A 17023-nucleotide genomic window follows, 5' to 3' on the forward strand; every position below is an offset into this window, starting at 1 on the left:
CAGCTCACAGATGAAAGGAAGAGAAATTGAGCAGGGAGGGAGTAGAAGCCCAGGACTGCTAAACACCCAACCATGGAAGTCTGTTCCAGTAGCATGAACCCACATTATATGGTGCTCTGGAGATTAGAGGGGTTGGAAAGCAAAGACAGGTAGAATACTCAGACTGAGATTCCAGCCACTTGTGAAGAACAGATACCCACAGCTGGCCACTCTAGGAAAAAAGAAAGGTGGGTCCTTTAAAAGACTTCCCAATGGCAAGAAGGGTGTTAAAGGGGCAAGGACTATGCAGAGCTTGCTGTTCAGGAGAAATGAGAGGTGGACAAAATCATGCCATCACATCCAACCCAATAGGTTTGGAACTTTCAGGAGTTTCAGGTACTCCATCCCCCTTGCTGGCAATGCAGCATTTAAGTCACTTGACTGTGATATGCAGCCTGCCACCCCTTCCTTCCTGCATGCTCTGTCCACTGGCCCTGGCAGTGGAGGGCAGGCACTGCAGCCGGGAAGCAGGAAAGAGCTCTTGTCCCCTGGCAAGCACCAGCACAACTGTCCTGTGATGCCCATGATCACTCCAGGTGCTGGGTGGCTCCAGAGAATAGAGCTTTTGTAATAGAGGGTACTGCCCACACAGTTATTATTTATTCCATAGTAATCATTAGAAATATGTAACAGCAAATGAATCTTGTACAAAGTAAAATCCCTGAAACACCAAAAGGAGGGCTAAGTGAAACTGAAATCACCAGTCTTCTTGATAAAGATTTCAAAATAATAATCATAAACATAGTGGAGCCAAGATGGAGGCATGAGTAGAGCAGCGGAAATCTCCTCCCAAAACCACATATATTTTTGAAAATACAACAAAGACAACTATTCCTAAAAGAGAGAACACAGACACAGGACAACAGCCAGACTACATCCACACCTGCAAGAACCCAGAGCCTTGTGAAGGGGGTAAGATACAAGCTGTGGCCTGGCAGGACCCAAGCGCCCCTCAGTCCAGCTCCCAGCAGGAGGAGAGGAGTCGGAGCAGGGAGGGAGAGGGAGCCCAGGACTGCTAAACACTCAGCCCTAGCCATCCACACCAGAGTGCAGACACAGTGCATGTGTGGGGTGCTGGAAACTAGGGAAATGGGACAGTAAGACCTGTGAGCAGGTCCCTGCAGCCGGCACCCCAGGGACAAAGAAAAGTGAGTGCTTTTTGAAAGTCTTAAAGGGACAGGGACCCCACAGCTGGATGGAAGCATCCTGGGACACGTAGCCCAGGGGCTGGGAATCCTGGGGAACTCTGGGCACTCTAATGCCCTGGACAGCAGGGCAGCTCAGAGGCCCCTTACGGAGATAACAACCACCCAGTGTTTCCCCTCTCATGCAGCTCCACCGTATCGGAGCAGCAGCCTGAGGCAGGCCACACGCACAGCAACAGCAGAACTAAAACTCCACAATGGCTGAGGAAGAATCAGAAGCCCCATCTGTGTGCAGCTGCCCAGCACAAGCCACTAGAGGTCACTGTTCTCCCAGGAGAGTAAGCTCACAAACCAACAAGAAGGGATGTTCTCCCAGTCATCACTCGTGCCAGCTCCGCAAACTATCTGTATCACCATGAAAAGGCAGAATTTGAGGCTGACCGAGATCACAGTCAACCCCTGAGAAGGAGATAGACCTAACCAGTCTTCCAGAAAAAGAATTCAAAATAAAAATCATAAACATGCTGATGGAACTGCAGAGAAATACATAAGAACTAAGGGATGATGTCCAGAGGGAGATTACAGAAATGAAACAATCTCTGGAAGGATTTATAAGCAGAATGGATAAGATGCAAGAGGCCATTAATGGAATAGAAACCAGACAATAGGAACGCATAAAAGCTGACACAGAGAGAGAGAAAAAGATCTCCAGGATTGGAACAATATTAAGAGAACTGTGTGACCAATCCAAAGGGAACAATATCTGCATTATAGGGGTACCACAAGAAGAACAAAGGGAAAAAGAGATAGAAAGTGTCTTTGAAGAAATAATTGCTGAAAACTTCCCCAAACTGGGTCGATCAGACCACGAAAGTATACAGAACTCCCAACAGAAGGGACCCAAGGAGGACAACACCAAGACATGTAATAATTAAAATGGGAAAGATCAAGGACAAGGAAAGAGTTTTAAAGGTAGCTAGAGAGAGGAAAAAAGTCACCTACAAAGGAAAACCCATCAGGCTATCATCAGACTTCTCAACAGAAACCTTACAGGCCACAAGAGAATGGCATGATATATTTAATGCAATGAAACAGAAGGGCCTTGAACCAAGAATACTGTATCCAGCACGATTATCACTTAAATATGAAGGAGGGATTAAACAATTCCCAGACAAGCAAAAGCTGAGGGAATTTGCCTCCCACAAACCATCTCTGCAGGGTATTTTAGAAGGACTGTTCTAGATGGGAGCACTCCTAAGACTAAACAGATGTCACCAGAGAAAATAAAATCACAGCAAAGAAAGCAGATCAACCAAATACTAACTAAAGGCAAAAAATAAAATCAACTACCCACAAAAAGGAGTTAAAGGAAACACAAAAGAGCACAGAATAAAACAACCATCATATAAAGAATGAAGGAGGAGGAATAAGAAGGGAGAGAAGAAAAGAATCTCCAGACAGTGTATATAACAGCTCAATAAGCGAGCTAAGTTATGCAGTAAGATACTAAAGAAGCTAACCTTGAACCTTTGGTAACCACGAATCTAAAGCCTGCAATGGCAATAAGTACATATCTTTCAATAGAAACCCTAAATGTAAATGGACTAAATGCACCAATCAAAAGACACAGAGTAATAGAATGGATAAAAAAGCAAGACCCATCTATATGCTGCTTGCAAGAGACTCACCTCAAACCCAAAGACATGCACAGACTAAAAGTCAAGGGATGGAAAAAGATATTTCATGCAAACAACAGGGAGAAAATAACAGGTCTTGCAGTACTAGTATCAGACAAAATAGGCTTCAAAACAAAGAAAGCAACAAGAGATAAAGAATGACATTATATAAAGATAAACGGCTAAGTCCAACAAGAGGACATAACCATTATAAATATATATGCACCCAACAGAGGAGCACCAGCATATGTGGAACAAATACTAACAGAACTAAAGGAGGAAATGGAATGCAAGTAAGGACACGGAAGCACTGAACAACACACTAGAAAAGATTAACCTAATAAACATCTCTAGAACACTACATCCAAAAGCAACAGGATACACATTCTTCTCAAGTGCAGATGGAACATGCTCTGGAATAGACCACATACTAGCCCACAAAAAGAGCCTCAGTAAATTCCAAAAGATTGAAATTCTACCAACCAACTTTTCAGACCACAAAGGTGTAAAACTAGAAATAAATAGTACAAAGAAAACAAAAAGGCTCATAAACACACGGAGGCTTACCAACATGCTCCTAAATAATCAATGGATGAATGAACAAATTAAAATAGAGATCAAGGAATATATGGAAACAAATGACAATAATAACACAAAGCCCCAACTTCTGTGGAATGCAGGGAAAGCAGTCTTACAAGGAAAGTATATAGCAATCCAGGCATACTTAAAGAAGGAAGAACAATCCCAAATGAATAGTCTAACATCACAATTATCAAAACTGGAAAAAGAAGAACAAATGAGGCCTAAAGTCAGCAGAAGGAGGGACATAATAAAGATCAGAGAAGAAATAAATAAAATTGAGAAGAATAAAACAATAGAGAAAATCAGTGAAACCAAGAGCTGGTTCTCTGAGAAAATAAACATAATAGATATGCCTCTAGCCAAACTTATTAAGAGAAAAAGAGAATCAACACACATCAACAGAATCAGAAACGAGAATAGAAAAACCACGAGAGACTCCACAGAAATACAAAGAATTAGTAGAGAATACTATGAAAATCTATATGCTAAGAAGCTGGAAAACCTAGAAGAAATGGAACTCTTCCTAGGAAAATACAACCTTAAAAGACTGACCAAGGAAGAAACAGAAAATCTAAACAAACCAATTACGAGCAAAGAAATTGAAGAAGTAATAAAAAAACTACCCAAGAACAAAACCCCCTGGCCAGAAAGATTTACCTCAGAAATTTATCAGACATACAGAGAAGACATAATACCCATTCTCCTTAAAGTTTTCCAAAAAATAGAAGAGGAGGGAATACTCCCAAACTCATTCTAGGAAGCCAACATCACCCTAATACCAAAACCAGGCAAAGACCCCACCAAAAAAGAAAATTACACATCAATATCCCTGATGAATGTAGATGCAAAAATACTCAATAAAATATTAGCAAACTGAATTCATAAATATATCAATAGGATCATACACCATAAACAAGTGGGATTCATCCCAGAGATGTAAGGGTGGTACAACATTAGAAAATCCTTCAACGTCACCCACCACATCAACAAAAAGAAGAACAAATACCACATGATCATCTCCATAGATGCTGAAAAAACATTCAACAAAAATCAACATCCAATCATGATAAAAACTCTCAGTAAAATGGGTATAGAGGGCAAGTACCTCAACATAATAAAGGCCATATATGATAAACCCACAGCTAACATCATACTGAACAGCAAGAAGCTGAAAGCTTTTCTTCTGAGATCGGGAACAAGACAGGGATGCCCACTCTCCCCGCTGTTATTTAACATAGTACTGGAGGTCCTAGCAATGGCAGTTAGACAAAAAAAGAAATACAAGGAATCCAGATTGGTAAAGAAGAGGTTAAACTGTCACTATTTGCAGATGACATGATACTGTACATAAAAAATCCCTAAAGACTCCACTCCAAAACTACTAGAACTGATATCGGATAACAGCAAAGTTGCAGGATACAAAATTAACACACAGAAATCTGTGGCTTTCCTATACACTAACAATGATCCGATAGAAAGAGAAATCAGGAAAACAATTCCATTCACAATTGCATCAAAAGAATAAAATACCTAGGAATAAACCTAACCAAAGAAGTGAAAGACCTATACCCTGAAAACTATAAGACACTCTTAAGAGAAATTAAAGAGGATACTAACAAATGGAAATTCATCCCATGCTCTTGGCTAGGAAGAACTAATATAATCAAAATGTCCATCCTGCCCAAAGCAATATACAGGTTTGATGCAATACCTATCAAATTTCCAACAACATTCTTCAACGAGCTGGAACAAACTATTCAAAAATTCATATGGAAACACCAAAGACCCCAAATAGCCAAAGCAATCCTGAGAAAGAAGAATAAAGTGGCGGGGATCTCACTCCCGAACTTCAAACTCTATTACAGAGCCATAGTAATCAAGACAATTTGGTACTGGCACAAGAACAGAGCCACAGACGAGTGGAACAGATTAGAGACTCCAGACATTAACCCAAACATATATGGTCAATTAATATTTGATAAAGGAGCCATGACATACAATGGGGAAATGACAGCATCTTCAACAGTTGGTGCTGGCAAAACTGGGCAGCTACATGTAAGAGAATGAAACTGGATCACTGTCTAACCCCATACACAAAAGTAAATTTGAAATGGATCAAAGACCTGAATTTAAGTCATGAAACCATAAAACTCTTAGGAAAAAACATAGGTGAAAATCTCTTGGACATCAACATGAGTGACTTCTGCATGAACATATCTCCCTGGGCAAGGAAAACACAAGCAAAAATGAACAAGTGGGACTATATCAAGCTGAAAATCTGTACACCAAAGGACACCATCAATAGAACAAAAAGGTATCCTACAGTGTGGGAGAATATATTCATAAATGACAGATCCAATAAAGGCTTGACATCCAAAATATATAAAGAGCTCACGTACCTCAACAAACAAAAAGCAAATAATCCAATTAAAAAATGGGCAGAGGAGCTGAACAGACAGTTCTCCAAAGAAGAAATTCATGTGGCCAACAGACACATAAAAAGATGCTCCACATCACTAGTTATCAGAGAAGTGCAAATTAAAACCACAGTGAGATGTCACCTCACACAGGTAAGCATGGCCACCATCCAAAAGACAATCAACAACAAATGTTGGCAAGGTTGTGGAGAAAGGGGAACCCTCCTACACTGCTGTTGGGAATTTAAATTAGTTAAACCATTGTGGAAAGCAGTATGCAAGTTCCTCAAAATAGTCAAAGTAGACTTATCATTTGACCCAGGAATTCCACTTCTAGGAATTTACCCTAAGAATGCAGCACTCCAGTTTGAAAAAGACAGATGCATCCCTATGTTCATCACAGCACTATATACAATAGCCAAGAAATGGAAGCAACCTAAGTGTCCATCAGTAGATGAATGGATAAAGAAGAGGTGGTACATATACACAATGGAATATTATACAGCCATAAGAAGAAAACAAATTCTACAATTTGCAACCACATGGATGGAGCTAGAGGGTATTACACTCAGTGAAAGAAGCCAAGCGGAGAAAGACAAATACCAAATATTTCACTCATCTGTGGAGTATAAGAACAAAGGAAAAACTGAAGGAACAAAACAGCAGCAGAATCACAGAACCCAAGAATGGACTAGCAGTTACCAAAGGGAAAGAGACTGGGGAGAATGGGAGGGAAGGGAGGGGTAAGAGCAGAGAAGAAGAAAGAGGGTATTATGATTAGCATGTATAATGTGGGGGATGGGGGAAAGGGAAGGGCTGTGCAACACAGAAGACAAGTAGTGATTCTACAACATCTTGCTATGCTAATGGACAGTGACTGTAATGGGGTTTGTGGGGGGAATTGGTTTAAGGCAGAGCCTAGTAAACATAATGTTCTTCATGTAATTGTAGATTTATGATAACAAAAAAGGGGCGCTTACTCCCTGTTAGGATAAAATTAACTGCAAATCTACTATTAATGCATGCTTTACATATCCTTAGTTTTGATCTTTTAAAGGGTGTCGGATGATCAGATAAGGAAGTAAATTTTTCTGATAATATTTCTTTCTCTTAAAAAAAAGCAGTTCCTGTATGGTGGTCTCCAATAGGTTCTTCACAATGGTATAAAGGTCATATCAAAGTGTGGGCAAAGGGTTTGTTTGTGTTTATACAGAGGATCAAAGCCTAATTTGGCTACCCAGAAAATGAATTAAGATACGATATGAAGAAGAACTTCCAACGTCAACATCCTCTGGAAGAGTTATTCCTCTGGAAGATGATCATCAAAAAATTTCAACAAATATCCTGGAGCTGTTGCAGTTGTAGCTGCATTCATCCCGCCAGATCCTGGACTTGCCATTGGAATGCAGAAGGAGATATCTAAGCTAGCCTGTGCATACAGTAAAACAACAAATTTGACTGGTTCTATATTTTTGGAACTCAACCAAGAATTAGGAGAAGTGCGAGTTGCAGTGCTTCAAAATCATGCTACTATAGACTATCTATTGTTAAAAGAACATATGGAAGGTGAACAGTTCCCAGGAATGTGTTGTTTTAATTTGTCTGATTTTTCTCCAACTATTCAAGTTCAGTTAGACAATATCCATCATATTATTGATAAGTTTTCACAAATGCCTAGGGTACCTAACTGGTTTTCTTGGTTTCACTGGATATGGCTGGTAATTGTAGGTCTGCTTTGGTTATGTATCTGTATTCCTATTCTGTTAATGTGTGTACTCAATTTAATTAGTAGTTTGTTAAAACCTATACATGCTTGTATTACTCTACAAGAAGTTATATCAAAGAAATAATCAATCTCCCCGTGTTTTCTTCCATCTGCTACTTCTATAGCTTTTCTTTTTCCTTCCTAATTACAACCCTTTAGTAGAATTCGTGCCTCATATAAAAAATGACCATGTATCATAGTTCTTCCAAGTGGTAAAGATACCTCAAGACAAATGCTTGGCATAGAAGCCACAGGGCATAAATCTGCAAAGAAGTAAAAAGCTAACCTTTTCATAGAATATTGCTTCTCTCTCACCAACTTTACATTTCCCTGTATGGCCCCGGAAGATGACTGGTTAGCCAGAGACGGGTAAGATTCCTCAAGGGAGGAACAACCTAAGACAGGCACAGTCGCAGGGGGGCCATCAGGTGAGAAATTGGGGATCAACAGAGGTGAGGCTTAGAACCTCACCCCCCTGTTTTGAGAGAAATCTTCTGCATCCATGGATATTTTATTGCCCTTGTCTAGCTTGGATTAATACTTAGTCTCTAGGCACAGACCTGATCATCTACACTTGCCCTCTTACAGCACTAAATTATGCTTTCTACCTTTATCTTGCATCTACCTACCACTTCAGCATTTTATTTTTAAAAAAATAAGGGAGAAATGTGGGATTCACATATAAATCAAGTATAAAAATCAAATGAATAATCATATCTGTCCTGATTGTTTATCGTTCATGTTGCATGATCAAAACCTAAAGTTTCTGTGATATGACTGCCCTTGTACTGTTCACCATGTAAGAACTTGTTCGTTATGCTTCAGAAGATTGGAGACTGTTGAGAGTTAGGCTTGGGGTTGATTAATGATTGTGCATTGAGTCCCCTATACAGAATTTTATTGTTGTTAACAACCATTTGATCAATAAATATGAGAGATGCCCTCTCAAAAAAAAATCATAAACATGCTTTCAGAGGTACATAAAAATATTCAAGTTCTCAGGGAGGACGTCAAGAAAAAGAAACCGAAAAATTCAGTACCTGAAATAGAATATACAATGGATGGATTTATAAGCAGACTAGTTGAGGTAGAGATGGTAAACGAAACAGAAATTAGAGAAAAAAAATACAAATAAGCTGAGGCACAGAGAGAAAAAAGAATAATAGAATGGAAGAATAATAACACAGAGATTGAAAGAATAATAAAAGAATGGTGCAACCAATCCAAATGAAACAATATTCACATTATAGGTGTATCAGAAGAAGAAAAGAGAGAAAAAGGTATAGAAAGTCTCTCTGAGGAAATAATTGCTGAAAACTTACCCAGTTGGGGGAAGGAAATGGTTTCTAAGGCCATGAAAGATCTCCCAACACAGGGGACCTAAGGAAGACTCACCAAGACCTATAAAAATTAAAATGGCAAAGATCATGGACAAGGACAGAGTATTAAAAGCAGCCAGATAGGGAAATAAGATCACATTCAAAGGAAAACTCATCAGGCTATCATCAGACTTCTAAGCAGAAACCTTACAAGCCAGAAGGGAGTGTCATGATATAGTTAATGCAATGAAACAGAAGGGCCTTGAACCAATAATACTTTACCTGGCAAGATTATAATTTATATTTGAAGCACAAATTAAACAATTTCCAGATAAGCAAAAGTTTAGGGAATTTACCTCCCACAAAATATCTCTACAGTATATTCTAAAGGGACTGCTATAGATGGAAGCTTCTAAGGCTAATTAGCAGCCACCAGAGAAAATAAAACTACAGTAAAGGAAGAAGACCAATTAGTTACTAACCAAATGCAAAATTAAATCAACTAGATTGTGTTTGAAATAGCATAATAAGCGAGTTAATTTAGATTGTTAGATAGTAAAGACACTGCCCTTGAACGTTTGGTAACCCCAAATCTAAAACCTGCAATGGCAGTAAGTACACATCTATCAATAAGCACCCTATATATAAATGGACTCAATGCACCAATCAAAAGACATAGAGTTAAAGAACAGATTAAAAAAACAAGACCCATCTATGTGCTGGCAAAAAGAGACTCACTTCAAACCAAAAGATATATACAGACTAAAAGTGAAGGGATGAAAAAGATATTTCATGCAAATAAGAGGGAGAAAAAAACAAGAGTTGCAGTCCTGATATCAGACAAAATAGACGTGAAAACAAAGAAAGAAATGAGACAAAGAAGGGCATTACAAAATGATAAAGGAGTCAGTCAAACAAGAGGATATAACCATTATAAATATCTATGCACCCAAAATAGGGGCACCTACATACCTGATACATATATTAAAAGAATTAAAAGGGTAAATAAAATGTAATGCATTCATTTTAGGAGACTTCAACATACCACTCCAAAGGACAGAGCAGACAGACAGAAGATAGGTAATGAGACAAAGGCACTGAACAACACATTAGAACAGATGGACCTACCAGACATCTACAGAATGCTCTACCCAAAAGCAGCAGGATACACATTCTTCTCAAGTGCACATGGAAGATTTTCCAGAATAGATCACATACTAGGCCACAAAAAGAGCCTCAGTAAATTCAGAAGGATTGAAATTGTACCAACCAGCTCCTCAGACCACAAAGGTATGAAACTAGAAATAAATTATGCAAACAAAACAAACAAAAACCACAAACACATGGAGGCTTAACAACATGCTCCTAAATAACTAATGGATCAATGACCAAATAAAAACAAGAGATCAAGCAATATATGGAGACAAATGAAAACAACAAGTCAACACGCCAAAAAAATCTGTGGGATGCAGCAAAGGCCATTCTAAGGGAGAAGTATATTGCAAAACAGGCTTGCTTCAAGAAAGACAATCCCAAATGAACAGTCTAAACTCATAATGAAACTAGAAAAAGAAGAACAAAAGAGGCCCAAAGTCAGTAGAAGGAAGGATATAGTAAAGATCAGAGGAGAAACAAGTAAAATTGAGAAGAATAAAGCAATAGAAAGCATCAATGAAACCAGAAGTTGGTTCTTTGAGAGAGTAAACAAAATTGATAACCCCCTAGCCAGCCTATTCAACAAAAAAAGAGAGTCTTTACACATACACATAAACAGAATCAGAAATGAGAAATGAAAAATCACTATGGATACCTCAGAAATACAAAGAATTATTAGAGAATACTATGAAAAATTATATGCAAATTTGATAAACTAGAAGAAATGAACAAATTTCTAGAAAAACACTGCCTTCCAAGGCTGACCCAGAAAGAAACAGAAAATCTGAGCACACAAATTATCAGCAACAAAATTGAATTGGTAATCAAAAACTACCTAAGAATAAATTTCCTGGACCAGATGGTTTCACATTGAATTTTATCAAACACTTAGAGAAGTCCTAATATCCTTCCTCCTTAAAGTTTTCAAAAAAGTAGAAGAGGAGGGAATCCTTCCAAACTCACTTTATGAGGCCAGCCTCACCAAAACCAGGTAAAGACACCACAAAAATAAAATTACAGACCAATATCCCTGATGAGCATAGATGCAAAATACTCAACAAAATATTGGCACACCGAATTCAAAACTACATCAAAAAGATTATCCATTGGACTCTTTTGTCCCCTCCTGGCATGAGCCAGGAGCTCTTTCCTCTCAATTTATTTCTAAATAAAAGTCTGTACCTTGCTCTCCTACATTGACTGTTTGCTAAGTTCATTCTTGACTCTGCAAACAAGAACCCTGGCATCATCTTTGGGGGCTCATCCAGGATAACATCGGAGGTAAGTATTGGCATCCAAGCCAGCCTTTTTCTTTCACTGTCCTTATAGAAGGAAGCCGTCTATGGCACAAAACATCAGGCACTTGTCAGCCACTTAAATGGGACTAGCCCAGCTGCCGTTCTCAAAGTCTCGAGTGACAGGTTCCCCTGCATCTCCCTCAGTGGATCCCCCATCTCCCTTGGGAGCCGGGAATGTCACCTGAGTGGAGGCCAGGATTCCATTTCAGAGGTATCTCCTTGGATGCGAGGGACAGAGGAAAGCCATGGGCAACTGCGAGAGTCTAGGCTGAGGCTACGCTTCAGTGGCTTCTCAAAGGTCCACGTGTCTGGAATCAGACCCCAACAGCCTGATTGTGTATTCCATGAGGAGTGTCTCTCTGACTTCCAGCCTGCTTCTTCAGGCCACCATGGCCTCTCAGTTAGGCAGGGGACTTTCCTAACTCTCTCCTAACTTCATCAATTTCATGGAACCCAATGCTCACCACTGCAAGGTAGGAGATCTATGCCTCACTCTTATTCCTGAGCAACTTGGCCTGGAATGTTTGACTGTTCTGCAAGGGTATCTCAGTATAACCCGTGACTTCACTGTAAACAGCCCTAGCAGACAGACAACAACTCAGCCCACCTTGAGGGCAGGGCAGGTGGTACAAGTCCACATCCTAAGCCCTCAATTCCCCCAAATCCTCAACTGCCTATAAATCCCCTAGACAACTCTCTTGTCCTCTCCTGTGTGAGCCAGGAGCTCTTTCCTATCACTTTATTTCTAAATAAAAGCCTGTACCTTGCTCTCCTAAAAAAAAAGATTATCCACCATGATCAAGTAGGATTTATTCCAGGGATGCAAAGATGATACAGTATTCAAAAATCCATCAACATCACCCACCACATCAATCAAAAGAATGAAAAAAATCACATGATCATCTCAATAAATGCTGAAAAAGCATTCAACAAAATTTAGCATCCATTCATGATAAAAACTCTCAGCAAAATGGGTATAGAGGGCAAGTAACTCAACATAATAAAGGCCATATATGACAAACCCACAGCCAACATCATACTTAACAGCAAAAAGCTGAAAGCTTTCTTTCTAAGATCAGGAACAAGACAAGGATGTCCACTCTCCCCACTTTTATTCAACATAGTTCTGTAGGTCCTAGCCACAGCAATGAGACAACACAAATAAAAGGCATCCAGATTGGTAAGGAAGAAGTTAAACTGTCACCGTTTGCAGATGACATGATATTATACATAAAAAGACCCTAAAGAATCCACCCTGATATTACTAGAACTAAAAAGTGAATTCAGCAAAGTTGCAAGATAGAAAATTAATACACAGAAATACACTAATGATGAACTAGCAGAAGGAGAAATCAGCAAAACAAGTACATTCACAATTGCATCAAAAAGAATAAAATGCCTAGAAATAAACCTAACCAAGGAAGTGAAAGACCTGTAGTCTGAAAACTACAAGACAGTCATGAGAGAAATTATGAAGACACCAATAAATGGAAATACATCCCATGCTCATGGGCTCATTGATAGAAAAAATTAGTATTGTCAAAATGGCCATCTTGCCTAAAGCCATCTACAGATTCAATGAAATCCCTTTCAAAATACCAACGGCATTCTTCAATGAACTAGAGTCAATAGTTCTGAAATTCATATGGAATCACAAAAGACCCCAAATAGCCAAAGCAATCCTGAGAAGGAAGAATAAAGCAGGGGGGGTTACACTCCCTGACTTCAGGCTCTACTTCAAAGCGGCAGTAATCAAGACAATTTGGTACTGGCACAAGAGCAGACCCATAGATCAATGGAACAGAATAGAGAGCCCAGATGTAAACCCACACATATATTGTTAAGTAGTATACAGTAAAGAAGTCATTAATATACAATCGGGAAATAGTCTCTTCAACAACTGTTGTTGGCAAAACTGGACAGCTACAAGTGAGAGAATGAAACCGGACTCTTTTCTAACTCCACACAAAAAATGTAAACTCGATATGGATCAAAGACCTGAATGTAAGTCATGAAACCATAAAACTCTTAGAAGAAAACATAGGCAAAAATCTCTTGAATATAAACATGAGCAACTTTTTTCTGAACACATCTCCTTGGGCAAGGGAAACAAAATAAAAAATGAACAAATGGGGCTACATCAAGCTAAAAGGCTTCTGCACAGCAAAGGACACCATCAGCACAAAAAGGCATCCTATGGTATGGGAGGATATATTCATAAACAACATATCCGATGAAGGGTTAACATCCAAAATATATAAGAAGTCACATGCCTCAACACTGAAAAAGCTAATAACCCAATTAAAAAATGGCAGAGGATCTGAACAGACACTTCTCCAAAGAAGAAATTCAGATGGACAACAGGCACATGAAAAGATGCTCCACATCGCTAATCATCAGAGAAATGCAAATTAAAACCACAAAGAGATATCACCTCAGACCACTTAGGATGGCCACCATCCAAAAGACAAACAACAACACATGTTGGTGAGGATGTTGAGAAAGGAACACTCCTACACTGCTGGTGGGAATGTAAATTAGTTCAACCATTGTGGAAAGCAGTATGGTGGTTCTTCAAAAAACTCAAAATAGAAATAGCATTCGACCCAGGAATTCCACTCCTAGGAATTTAACCTAAGAATTCTGGATCCCAGTTTGAAAAAGACATATGCACCCCTACGTTTATCGCAGCACTATTTACAATAGCCAAGAAATGGAAGCAACCTAAGTGTCCATCAGTAGATGAATGGATAAAGAAGAGGTGGTACATATACACAATGGAATACTATTCAGCCATAAGAAGAAAACAAATCCTACCATTTGGAATAACATGGATGGAGCTAGAGGGTATTATGCTCAGTGAAATAAGCCAGGTGGAAAAAGACAAGTATCAAATGATTTCACTCATCTGTGGAGCATAAGAACAAAGAAAAAAAGTGAAGGTACAAAACAGAAGCAGACTCACAGAATCCAAGAATGGACTAACAGTTACCAAAGGGAAAGGGACTGGGGAAGATCAAAGCACTATTTACAATAGCCAAGAAATGGGAGCAACCTAAGTGTCCATCAGTAGATGAATGGATAAAGAAGGGGTGGTACATATACACAATGGAATACTATTCAGCCATAAGAAGAAAACAAATCCTACCATTTGCAACAACATGGATGGAGCTAGAGGGTATTATGCTCAGTGAAATAAGCCAGGTGGAGAAAGACAAGTATCTAATGATTTCACTCATCTGTGGAGTTTAAGAACAAAGAAAAAACTGAAGGAACAAAACAGCAGCAGACTCACAGACTTTAAGAAGAGAGTGAAACATAACGTTCTTTATGTAATTGTAGATTAATGATAACAAAATAAAATTTAAAAACGAAGAGTGTGGTGGTTACTAAAGGGAAGGGGTAGGGGAGGGTTGGTGGGGAGAGAGGGATAAGTGGATTAAAGGGCATTGTGGTTAACACACATAAAGTAGGGGAGTCACGGGGAAGGCAGTATAGCACAGAGAAGACAAGTAGTGACTATAGCATCTTACTATGCTGATAGACAATGACTGCAATGGGGTGTGGTGGGGGCACTTGACAATGTGGATGAATGTAGCAACCACAATATTGCTCATAGGAAACCTTCATAAGATTTTATATCAATGATACCTTAATAAAAAAGTATGTGAACTATGAGTCTTTTTGGTACAAGCAGACAGATTTTATGTACTTATAACAAATAATGCTTTAATTTTTGTTACCTTTCTAATTTATGTGTTTTCATACACACTCTCTCCTTAGCCTGTGTTTTTCTAAAACCATCTTTTTAAAATCCAAAATTTAGATTATCAGTAGGAATGCCTTCAGTTGGAGAGAAAAGAAAAACCTACTCACGGTGGCTTTTAATCATAGGAAATTTGTTGGCTCACATAACTGGGAGGTCTGGAGGTAGGCAGGGCTTCATGGTGTGAAGTTTGAGAGTCTTGGTTTCTCTGCCTTTTCTGCTCTGCTTTCCCTGGTGTCAGCTGCAGTCTGAAGTTGGCTTCCATCGCATTGGCATGATGGCTGCTGCATTCTGGCCTGACATCCGGGCACCACCACGGAGGGGAGAGAGCTGGCTGAAGGCACGTGTTTTCTTTCCAGAGTCTGCCAGCACACCTCCCTTACTCATCCAACACATGACATGGACTGTGTAGTGTGTGCCAGCCCCCATTCAAGGTGCTGGGGAAGCAGAAGTGACCCAAACAGGCAAAAATCCTAGCCATCATGGGGTCTGCATTCCGGTTAGAGGAGAAGGACATAAATAAAGTTAAGAGATAAAATATATAGTATGTAAGTGATAGGAGCAAATGTTAAGAGTAAAGCAAATGAGGGATCAGAAATGCTGGGGTGCCGAGATTGGAAGGAAAAGCCTCTCAGGACAGGAGGTGAGCGGGGAGCCACATGGGCACAGCTAGACTACAGGTCTTCAACAACTACTCTTTTCATACCATGGTTTAAAATACATCATGTGCTTCCATTTTTGCTTCACCTCCTTTGACATTTGGAATGGATTGTTCTTGCTCTTCAGTTTGGTTACTTTAAATTTAGTGACCTCATGTTCTGGTCTCCCACTCAATCTCTTTCCTCTTCCCATGGGAAATTATATTCGTGTCTGTCATCTGCCTTCTGGCCATGCTGGTGAACACTGGGACAAATCTTTCATTTAGTTTTTAGGATCGTCAACCTCTTCTGTCAACAAATTCAACACTGAGGTTCCTTCTCATTTCACTTATGACTGCTGTTCGTTGAGAAGAGAACATTACCAAACTTAGGTTAATTCTCATTTTCAATGTGTATAAGCTAAATGCTTTTGAACACTTTTTATTTCATATGTTGATGATCTCTAGGATATTTCCATACTTAACATGGAATTAAAATGTGGTTAAACAATTCTTTTTCCTTGTTTTCCTGCTTGCCTGCTCTTAACCTTTGCACTGGCTTTTCCTTCTTGTTTATTCATGAGTGGAGGACACATTTGGATGAACTTAGCACTCAGCCCATCTTCCTGACCTTCCAAACCATTTGCCATTTTAATTTGAGGACATATGTTTCAAACTTACTTATCCAGTAATATTTAGTGAACTAGAAAGTACTTTCTATGAATAAGCATTTATTGCTAAGTTAAAACACACTGCCAGTTGTCAACTTTGCTCAGTAAATAAAAGTGCCTTAGGTAGCTGGCTTTTCAGAGATCTCACCTTTCAGTGTTTTTGTTGTATTTGCTGATCTGTGGGTGATTCACTCATGCTTCATTGTCATTTTTTTTCTAGCACATCACCATTTATACTATTTCAGGCCCATGTATCACTGAGAGTGCTTGGTGATAAATATCCTTCTGATAACACTTTCAATAAGGTTTTTAAAAATCAGCCTCCTTGAATAAAACTCAGTAGAAAACTTTATTTTAGGGTTATTGTTTTGGTTTTTTGTACCAATGACTGTCGAATTGTTTTATCTTTCTGTTACATAGATCACTTCCTTGGGATTCAGAATGACTCAAATTACTTCTCCTTCTTTCCATAATTTTGTTTCAATTTACTGGCATCAAAAAAATTACCCTATAGCTGTCTGCAAGGCTAAGTGGCTACATACACACATACACT

General features: G+C 39.1%; 1 protein-coding gene across 8 annotated transcripts in view; it reads left to right on the forward strand.

Moving 5' to 3' along the window:
* The window catches only part of CFAP61 (cilia and flagella associated protein 61), a 422179-nt gene that overhangs the window by 168476 nt on the left and 236680 nt on the right, over positions 1 to 17023 (forward strand). The window contains exon 15 of one of the 8 annotated variants that reach the window (XM_073236979.1): positions 7073 to 9283. The exons of the other annotated variants lie outside the window; for them this stretch is intronic. Coding sequence (XP_073093080.1) covers positions 7073 to 7112 — 40 coding nt within the window. The 3' untranslated portion in view covers positions 7113 to 9283. Of the gene's footprint in view, positions 1 to 7072; positions 9284 to 17023 lie in introns of those variants that run through there. 8 annotated transcript variants of the gene reach the window in all.

The sequence above is a fragment of the Manis javanica genome, chromosome 5 (assembly GCF_040802235.1).
Source record: "Manis javanica isolate MJ-LG chromosome 5, MJ_LKY, whole genome shotgun sequence".
NCBI classification, from domain to species: Eukaryota; Metazoa; Chordata; class Mammalia; order Pholidota; family Manidae; genus Manis; species Manis javanica.